Source organism: Metarhizium album, assembly GCF_000804445.1.
Source record: "Metarhizium album ARSEF 1941 chromosome Unknown scaffold_3, whole genome shotgun sequence".
NCBI lineage: Eukaryota > Fungi > Ascomycota > Sordariomycetes > Hypocreales > Clavicipitaceae > Metarhizium > Metarhizium album.
This window is the reverse complement of record NW_024467577.1, coordinates 1734468-1745042: the sequence shown is the minus strand read 5'-3', so window position 1 is coordinate 1745042 and position 10575 is coordinate 1734468. Positions and strand designations below refer to the sequence as shown.

The following is a 10575-nucleotide window of genomic DNA, read 5'->3' as shown; positions in this document are numbered from 1 at the left end:
ATATAGTTTATATACAACTACTACTAAAATAGTAGCTATAAGAGCTAATAGCTCTATTAAGAACTACTATAACCTCTTTCTATTACTAATTAGTATTAGACCTAGATCTCTATTAACTTTATAATAAACCTGCCTGCTAAGGAAAAGAGAGATATATAGTACTTTATAGTTATTATAGACTGTCTATTTAAATATATTTAGCTTAAGGTAATAACTATAATAAGTATAGAAGAATATATAGAATATTTTAAGACTTACTAGTAGTATTTCTATAAGTTCCTATTATAAATTATTATAGATAGAGAATTAAACTAGTTAAGTAAGTTCTAGATAACTCTCTACTGCCTAGTTAGTATTAAATAGCTACTCTTAACTTCTTACTACCTCTAGATAGATAGAGGTATAGAATAAGTTAACTAAGAGGTGCAGGCAATTCTCTAAGTAGTTATCTGCTTTAAGTAGGTTAACTAGGCAGATTACCTTATAGTATACTAGTTAGCTCTAAACAACTATAATTTAATAGTTACTAGTATAAGCGCAAATAAAGCTATATATAAGTACAACCTAAGCCTAGTTGTTCTTACAGAAATAACTAAGCGTTTTAGGATAATACTATAAAAGTAGGCAGTAGTATTTCTCTAGCACTTAAAGAAGAGTACTAACTTAGCGTAAGCTGTAATTAATTGCCTATAACTAGCAGCAGCAATAGAAGGCTGCTAATAAATAGCAATATCTAGCTAAAAGGTTCTAAGTAGAGGATCTAGTATAGTTAAACCTCTATAATATTAAGACGTATAATAAGCTTAATTTATAAGTAATTAATTCCTAAATAATAGCATAAAGTATAGAGCTAATTAATTAATTAAAAAAAAAATATATAGAACTAGACTATAGTTATATTAGTACTAAGGCTAGCTAGCAAAAAAAAAATTAATTATTATTAAAACAAAAAAAAAAAAAAAGAGAGAGACAATATAACTATAAAGCTTAATATACACTTAACCTGCACTTAACTTATGCTTAATATAGCGCTTACTAAAACAAGCGCTCTAGCTTATTAAGCAACTTTTGTTGCAACTTATTGCTAGTTAAATTAATAACTTAATTATTAGGAGGAGGAGAGAGCAGAGAGGGGATAGTATTCTAAATACTATTACCTTTATAACTACTCTCTTCTCTACTATAGAGATAAGTTAGAGTCTTAGAGGTATAAGAGCAAATATATTAGCTACAGAGAGTTGCCTCTCTGCAAAGCATATTAACTAAAGTATAGGTTAGTTCCTACTAGTTAGTATACTTATAGCGCAACTCTGCCTGCTCTGCCTGCTGCTTATATAGCATTTACTTAATATTTTAAGCTATAGTAGCTTAGCTCTAGAAAAAATTTACTAGCATCTGCTAGTTAGAAGGCAGTGCGTGCCTGCAGCAGAAGAGCATTAACGCGCTAGTAAGCGCTAGCGCTTGTAAATTAGCGCTAGCAGCTGTATTACTAGAGAATAAATTAGCTAGCATATATAGAGAGCAGATAGAACTAGGGGCAATATAGGCCTGCTTTAACAATATATTAAACTTTTTAGTTGCAGAATTAAACTATATAGAGAATTTAGCGTGTATACTAGAGCTCTTACTTAACTTTTTACGTATAGTAGATATAATATGCCTGCTAGCATTTGCAATTTGCTGCACCTTTTTCTATTAGCAGTGTAGCTTAGAATTTAAGGCATAGAGGTGTGCCTTCTAGACGTACTTCTTATAGATTTTGTAGCACTACTTATAGGCTATAGTAGAGCTAGGGATATAATTAGTAGAGCTAGTATTAATAAGCTTATGCTTATATAGTATGTATATTTCTAAAACTTCCTCTCTATTAAAGAGGTTGTTATTATTAAAGTTGCCTTCTATAGCATACTTGCCTATATAGCAGGCGTTAAAGCGTTATAGTAGAGGCAGTAGGGGCAGGGGAGAGAGCGTGCTAGCAGCAGCCTTACTAAAACTAAATTAGCTGTATAGTATAAACTATATAGTGCTTAGAGCAGTAGAGGCAAAATAGAGGCAAAACAGAAAGAGAGGCAGGCAGCAGTAGTAGTAATCTTTAGAGACAAAAAGTTTTTAGTTGCATAAAAAGAGTATTAGTAATATATATTAGGAAGAAAACAATAAGAATAAGCAGTATAGAGTTGCTAAACTATTTATAAAGTAGAGGCATATTAAGCATATACTACGCGCAAAAAATATAGAGCAGAGATATATAGTTGCTAGGGGGATTAGCACTATATATCTGCTCTTGCTATACAGCAGCAATACAGACAAACCTACTAAAAGGAGAGTATATAATAAACTTAAGCTGTAGGCTTAAGTAGGTATAAAGTACTATATTAGTGACTTATTAAATACGCTTTAGATATATATTAAATCTATATATATATAATAGGCAGAAAAGGGGGGACAGAGAGCTTCTTCTTTCCCTCTTTTCTCTCCTTAAGTTTATAGTTAATACTAGTAATGCTTACATGCAGTAGCCTGTAAGGCTAGTCCTTAACACTAGGCAGCCTTCTAGCTTCTTTCTTATATATAATTTAATTAACTAAGTCTTTCTCTTGTTTTTTTAATAGTTATTAAGAGCTTACCTTAGCCTCTTAAATTAATTAATAACTACTAAGTTGCTTATAAAGAGTTATTTAAGAAATAGTATAATTTTAAGCTGCTTAGACTTCTAAGAGGCTAGAATAAATGTCTTTAATAGAAGCTTTAATTCTATTCTTATAAGCAATATTAGTAGGTGCTATAATATAAATTTAGAGTTAAAAGAGCTTAAGTTAATAGAGTTATTAATAGTTAAAAAAAGGCCTTATGCATTAATTGCGTTGTTGCAATATAACAAAAATAGAGGGCTGACGATGTAGTGGGGCGGCACGTTATCTATATATATATACTTTATATTTATTTTGCCTCTGTAGCGCAGTAGTTAAAGCGCTATAGAGCCCTAACGGCCGCAGGGAGCCGGTTCGAACCCGGCCAGAGGCACTTAAATTTTCGGCCTAGTTACCTAGAAATTTAGTTAACCTATAAACCTTATTATGTAATTAAGAGGTAGAATTAAGCTAAGCTTACCTTAAAAATTAGCTAGTAGAGCTCAGAGCTCTAGAGCTAGGGAAAATTAAGCTAGCACGTAATATAGCAGTTATATATTACACTGAGGTAATAAAGTTGAGGATAAATAGGTAGGAATATATAGTTTAGTACTAGTTACAAGAAGGAAATGCTTTATATTATAATATAATATAAGGCCTAGATGCAAAACAGCAGCAGGCAGGGTTTTTCTTTCTAGTTAGAGAGTTTTCTAGGACTAAAATAAGAAGCAGATGTACTAGTTATATAGCTATACAGCTATCTAGAGTATTAAATATATATTTCTTTAACTTAATAATCTCTTAGTAGAAATAGGCCTAGAGCTTATTTAGCTCTAAGCTAGTAGTAGTAGTAGTAGCTAAGATTTAAGTAATATATAATATATAAATAACTTTATAAGCTAGACTAAGCTATATACTAAGTTAGAGCTAGAATAAAGGCAGTATAAAGAATATATACTAACTTACTAGCAACTTTTAGAACTAAGACTTAGTTATTATTTTGCCTTTAAAGGCACTAGAGGTCTTTATACTAGTTAGCTACTATATAGAGATTAAGCTAATACTAGCTTAGACTTACTATAACTTTACTTATATTAAAAGACTAGAAAGTAAATATAGTAATAGCTACTAATAAAGATTAATAACTCTCTGTTATAGTCTGAGCTATGCTCGACCTTAATGGAATAGATGCGCAATGCGATGCGCGATAGGGGACATAAGCCCGTGCCGCGACCTATATAGTGCCAGATTGAGCAAGCTGTGGGCAGCTTGTTTAAATTGAGCAAGCTGTGGGGAGCAAGCTGTGGGCAGCTTGTTTAATACGTACCCTTTTGACTCAACGGTCAAGGGCTCCAGCATCGCTGGGATGACTGCGGCTGGCACCCGCTATGGCCCAATAGGGCCAGTCCATCACACTCTCTAAAGTTAGAGCTAGTATAAAATAAATATATATATTTATTACCCTAGATAGCTATTATAGCTATATAACTAGTACATCTGCTCCTTATTTTAGGCCTGGAAAACCCTCTAACTAGGAAGAAAAACCCTGCCTGCTGCTGTTTTGCATCTAGGCCTTATATTATATTGTAATAGAAGCTTAAAAGAGAAAGAAAAAAGAGAAGAAAGTTAGAGGGAGTCTAGCTAGCTTTATAGTTAATAAGAGCTTAAGTTTAGTATAGCAGCTATACTAGCTATAGCTAGCTATAAAGCTAAGAGGTAAATTATATATAAAATAAAAGTAAGGGAAATCTAAATATATAAGCTATTATAGCTAAATACTTAATATTTACGCTAGTAGTTATATAATGCTCTAGAGCTAGGCTAGCCTACCCCTAAGAAAGTAATAAAAAACATATTATACTAAGATAGACTTTATCTCTAGAGAGAAGGGACAATTAGAAACTAAAGAATATAAAAGATAAGTAGGCAGAAGCAAGATAGCCTTAGCATAAAGCTAGAAGCAGGATAGATTTATAAGAGCTGTTTGCCCCTCTAGAATACAGCTGGCAAAGCTGGCAATAATTACGTATAGAAGACAGGCAGACTCTAGCTAGCATAGAGCTAAAGCTGGCTATCTAGGGTAATTAATAAATAGTAATTAATATATATATTAATTACTCTAGATAGCTATAAAGCTATATAACTAGTATATTTACTTTCTATATTAAACTTAGAAAACTCTTTAATAAAAAGAAAAACTCTACTTACTACTATTTCTACTTCTTAAGCTAGCTCTAGCTCTATACTAGCTAGACGCTGCTTATCTTCTATATATATATAGTTATTACTAGCTTTACTAGCTATATTTTAAAGAGGCAAATAGCTCTTAAAAAATCTAGCTTACTTTTAAAGGTATAGCAGCTTTACTCAACTCCAAAAAGCGTCATTGAATAATGCTGCAGCCGTACGAATTTTTCAACAGGCAGCAGCTTTTTCCTTCAACAACATCACGATGCCTGACGAAGGCCCTCACAACACCTCAAATCCGCCCTTAAATTTGCCGCCCTCGCCGGGCTATAGCAGCTTTGATGACCTCTACAAGGCTGTACAAAATGGCACCAAGCATCTGCTTTGCTGTCTGTCCAGCTTTAACATCCCCTTGATGCGTCTTCTTGCTAGAGACGCGTCCTTTCTCCGCAAGTTACACCTTTTATCCCTGTCTCTAGGGTGTGCTGGCTTAGCCCCAGCTCGGCGCCTGGCCACGCCAGGAACGCTTCAGCATTAGTGTCTTGAGGGATGTCTGCTTCAGGGTTATACGCTGTTGGGCGTTGTTCTCTGGCGGCCTTCAAGGCTCGTTGCTTGTTCCGAGTGTTGCACTCGCTGTCATTGTGACTTCCGGGGGTGGGCAGCCACCCATGTATAGTACAGACTTTCTGATAAGGCCCCTTATAGTCACTGGGTTTGGTGAGCTTTGTTCGCTTCCATGGTGGTTGGTTTGCCCCTGTCGTATCCCTTCTGTGCTTGTAGCCTGTACTGCCTTGGGCAAGGTACACTGAAGGATCGACGATTGCGCTTCCGCTGCGGCTGGAGAGTCTCTTTTCGGTCTCTAGACGCTGATGTTCGTCCTGGGCAAGTTCTATTAGCTGGTCTAGCGTGATGTCTGCACCATTGCCGACGCCTGCTATCCTGTACTGTTGGTATACTCGCGATCGAAAGGTGCTGAAGGTGTCATCTAGGTTGATAAGGAACAGTAGCTGACAGAGCTCCTTAGGCATTGTCCAGTTTAGTTGCATGCGCTCAAGATTGTGTAACTTTTCCCTGAAGGCCTGTACAAAGTCTTGCACATCACTGTGCTTCTGTAGGTTGTCTGTGGTGAAACCAATAATTTCGCCGAGTATATTTGCTCCGCGTCGCTGGCTGTGTTTGTGTAGTGTCATATATGCTTTATAGGCCATTGTTTCGCTTCTTATCTTCTCAGCCATATATGGGGTGCACGACCTGCGTATGCCAGCCATCAGGTTGTAGTTGCGTCGTTGCCAGTATGCAAGTTGTTGCACATAATTGTTCCAGGCGGTACCTGAGCAGGGTTCTGCTGGAGGAGATGGCTGTTGCAAGCCGTCAAGGATTGGGATCACGAATTCACCCATAGCAGCAACGTTGAGAGCTTCATCCCATTCAGCCCAGTTGCTTGAGCCTTTAAGTTTAGGTATAGAGGCGTAGTAAGCGCCACTACCAACTGCGCTTGACACCGCGATTTGTACGTCGACATCGTCAGGGTCAAGCCTAGGAGTGTCATCCAGCTCCTGGTCTACCCTACGTCGTGGAGAAGACATTGTCGTTGAAATTTTCGCAAAGTGTTGGCTCGCGGGTCTTAATGTGTCTTTTTAAGAGGGATCGAATGCCAAAGGTGGCCTGGTGGGTGGATTATTGAAGATGGGATTATTGGAGTGTTCAGTATGACCGCGTTCCCAGTCTGATTGGGTGCGGGAATATGTCGAAAGTGTCTCGGGGATTGTTTGATTGCGTACGGAGTAGTCTTCGTGTCATGCTTTTAGCCTAGTCTTGACCCGGAGGCACTGTTCGAACTGTATATATTGCATGCTTGTGTGGTATGTAAAGTACGGAATACCTAGGTACATGTTGTGGGCGGTACGAGCCCTGGAGTTTACTCCACTACCCGACCCAGCCGAGTGACTGCAACTGGTTGGGAAAATCGAGGGGAGGGCAAAACAAAAAAATCGACTCACGCCCATACAACCAAAACGCCCACACTCACACATTTTGATTTTCCGGCCCAGACGACTCGCCATGCCCCCGCGACCCGCCTGCGACCGTTGAAACGCCTCGGAACGACTGCTAGGGCGAGGAAATAGCGCGCAAAGGTGCCCTGCAGGGAAGGCGCCTACCCTGCACCTACCCTACACCTCAGCGCCCACCCTGCACATAAGCGTCCCCTGCCCTGTACCTGCCCTGCCCTGCCCTGTACCTACCCTATACCCCCGCAGCATACAGATTACTAGTTGGATAGTTGTTGCAGAAATGCGTAGATAGGTCTAGAGTGAGCGAGCGGGTTGGTCGCGTGTGGATACAGGGGCCGGGCATGTAGTTGTTATAGTGGGAGCGTTCCCCCCTGCTAATGTAATAGTACAGAAGGTCTAGTTTTAGTAGTTATTAGTTCCTTAGCTTATAACACTTAGGTTAGGGGACATTCTTAGTATAAATGTATTTTTTAGCCTCTATATAGTTCTCTACAATATTATCTACTTATAATAACTTGCTTATTATTGTTTTAACGCAGAGGACTCTATTACTATAGATATATACGCTATACTTGCTGCAGCGTGCTCTAGAGTAGGCAGATACCCTACACCCCTCTGCTATAGGGTAGGTAGCATAGCGTGGGGTGCTAGGTGGGGGATGTAATGTAGTGCAGAGTAGCTGCGCTGTAGGGTAGCCTGCCCCTCCCTAGCGCTGCTTGTATAGCAAGGCAAGGCATAGATCTTTTCTTTGCGCTGCCGCGCCCGCCTGCAGAATCTAAGTACAGGCCTGTGGCAACAGGGGAACTTGCGCCCGTAAACAACTGTTCTTTTTTTACCTACCCTGCTGGGGCAGGGCTGCCACCGGCCCCCCACGGCAGGTAGCGGCCAGCCTGCTGTGCTGGTCGCCGCAGCCCGCCTCACTGACCCCCCGACCCCATTGACGGCCCGGCCACGCCACCGGGCGCTTGTGGGCCACTTTTTATTTTCTGCAAAATTCACCTGTACTGGGAAACAAAAAAATCGACCTACGCCCATACTGCTGAGACGTGCCGCCCACACGCATCTTATTTTTTCGGGCGCCTTGCCGGGAGCGTGAGAGCCCCTGCCGACGCCGCACAGCTGTCGCGTGACGCGCTACTGTAAGTCACGCTTCGTGGGTCTTACTCTTTACACAATACTACTTAAAACAAACAAGCCCCTTTCAACGATAGTAAGCGATAAGAGTGTTGTGGAGGCATTTTTATTGTATTTATATTAAATGTAGGATCCCTCTACAATCTCTGCACTAGACTCATGCAATAGACTCGTGCTATAAGCTTAAGTATTAACAATTCACTGTGTCGGTGCCTTGTCGGATACTTTTCGGATGCACATCGGGACCTACATGTATATATTAGTGTAAGAAAAGGGGGGACAGAGAACTCCTCCTTCTTTCTTTCCCCTCTCCCTGAGTCTATAGCGAACACTAGTAACGCTTACACGCAGTCGCCTGTAAGGCTAGTCCTTAACATACTATAAACTTCAAAACTACCACAATGGACAAATGTTTTTTAAGCCCAACAGAGGCTAGCTCACAACCGCCAAGAGATGCAACACCTCCAAGTCACCAGGCCCAGCTAGCCGCCCTCCAGGAAGTCGTCAATAATCAAGCACAACAGATACACGAATTGACGCAGCGGTGCCTCGCATTATCCGGCACGTTAGACAGTCTCCCACGCCCTGTCCTGCCAGAATACCAGCCAAGACGGAAGCCAATGGGGTCCCCCTTCAACGGAAACAAGTCAAAGTTCGTTGCGTGGCGAAGCCTTATGTCGCACAAGCTAGTAGCTGACGCGGCGTTCATCGGCGATGCTCACAACCAGTGGGATTTTATATTCCAGAATCTCTCCACAAAGGTTCAAGGCCAAGTAGCTCCCTACTTTAAGTCAGGAGCATCTGTGGACTACAACCCAACTGAGTTTCTCAACTACCTGTCTAGTATATATGCGGACCCTTACCAGGAAGACATAGCCCTCACCGAATTGGATTACATCGAACAACGCGCAAACGAGCCGTTTGCAGACTTCTTCGTTCGGTTTGAGAACAAAATGGCACTTGCAGGAGCCATGTACTGGCCCGACGCAGTTCAGCTAGCAAAGCTCCGCCGGGCTTTAAACAAACAGATGCGTGATTTGATTATCGGTCGGGATGTCTCTCGTACAGCATACTATCCGGCGATTGAGAGGTTGCGAAGTATAGCCGTGGACATTGAGTTGCTCCGCTTAGAAAAGAAGTATCGCAACAGACGCGGCCGAGGCTAGACTCGGTTCGGGGCCACACAGACGTTCAGGAAACAGCATCAACATGATTCGGGTCGGGGCGGCGGCGGAACGGGAGCGGAGAGCGGGCGAGACGGTACTAATCTTCAAAAAACGGAATCTTTTCTTGCACGACGATGAGGATAGCGGTAGTTGAAGAAAAAACAACAATGACAGGTGGCGTTAGGTTGGCAAGCTGTTTGCGAAGCGGGGGTGAGCCGGACACGCACTGCGCACAAAAAACAAGAGGCCGGGGCGCAGAGTTGCCGGGGTGAATGAACCCCGCACGCTCACCCCTGCCTTCCCCACTTGCGACTGTGCATGCATGCACGCGCGAGCGCAGGCCCGCGGGAACGAGGGAAGTATGTAATGGACTCGAGCTGTAGGCTCGAGTGTACACAAGGCACTGTGTCGGTGCCTTGTTGGATACTTGTCGAATACTTAAGTACTTATTAGGTGTACATCGGACCTATGTATATATAATAGCGTGAAATGAGGGGACAGAGAGCTTCTCCTTTTCTTCTCCTTTCCCTTAAGTTTATAGTTAATACTAGTAACGCTTACACGCAGTTGCCTGTAAGGCTAGTCCTTAACATATCTATACTATAAGTTTAAGCTACATCTAGCGCTAAGGCAGCTATTAAGACGCTATCCCTGCTAATAAGCTCTAGGACTTTTAGGACCTATTTAATGAACCTTATAGAAGTATAGTTTTTGGGTGGTGCAGACAAAATCCGCTTATTTCCGCCGATGTAATGCAAAGGTGTGCCTACTACATCGATAGACCGGAAGATCCGCCAGTACAAGCAGCTGCTTGTGCAAACCATACGTTAGTAGATGAAGCTTCCCTGCCTAAGTAGGTGACTAGTCTAGCGCAGCGACCGCCTCACAGCCGAGCAGAGCAGCATGCAAACCCTAAAAGCTCGGCACTGTGCTACTTAGATACGTATTGCTTTGTGCGATTACGCTCCTAGCCTGCATAGACACAGGCAACGCCGACCTAAACAATATTTAGGCTGAAAAAAGCAAGCCTCTCTATAGAGATCGAGTGTGCCAAGCAGTCAAGTCATTGGGAAATGCGAACGGCAGTAATCGCGACCCTATCCAGGAGCCTCAAAAACCCAGCCTATCTTGTTGAATCCCGTATCGCAGAGGTATTACGCGGACTTTCCATCTTTTCGGATTAGGAGAACATGTATATTTGTGACTCGTCCGCTGTGGCGAACGAGGTTTGGCGAGATTTCTAGAAGCCCAACCAATCCGAGCAGTAACCGAAGACGACTCAAGAGGAGCTTAAAGATTATTAAAGCATGTACAGGGACGGGCATACCATCACGAGAATGCTGCCGGCGCCTGGGGAGATGAGTTTAGAGGTACGGCGTTCTGCATTCGCTCAAGCTCATGTTTCCAATGTGTTTTGCCAGATACTACTTGTTCGGTGTTGTGTCC

General features: G+C 41.6%; 2 protein-coding genes across 2 annotated transcripts; one reads left to right on the top strand and one right to left on the bottom strand.

Annotated features, from left to right (window-relative positions):
* Positions 1-5245: 5245 nt before the first annotated feature.
* MAM_02287 (uncharacterized protein) lies at positions 5246-6403 on the bottom strand (the record flags this gene model as incomplete). The annotated part of the gene is made up of 1 exon (XM_040821086.1): positions 5246-6403. The coding sequence occupies one exon, from the start codon at positions 6401-6403 to the stop codon at positions 5246-5248; it is 1158 nt and encodes a 385-aa protein (XP_040681429.1).
* A 1961-nt stretch (positions 6404-8364) lies between these two features.
* MAM_02286 (uncharacterized protein) lies at positions 8365-9129 on the top strand (the record flags this gene model as incomplete). Its single annotated transcript, XM_040821085.1, has 1 exon — positions 8365-9129. The coding sequence occupies one exon, from the start codon at positions 8365-8367 to the stop codon at positions 9127-9129; it is 765 nt and encodes a 254-aa protein (XP_040681428.1).
* Positions 9130-10575: the final 1446 nt, after the last annotated feature.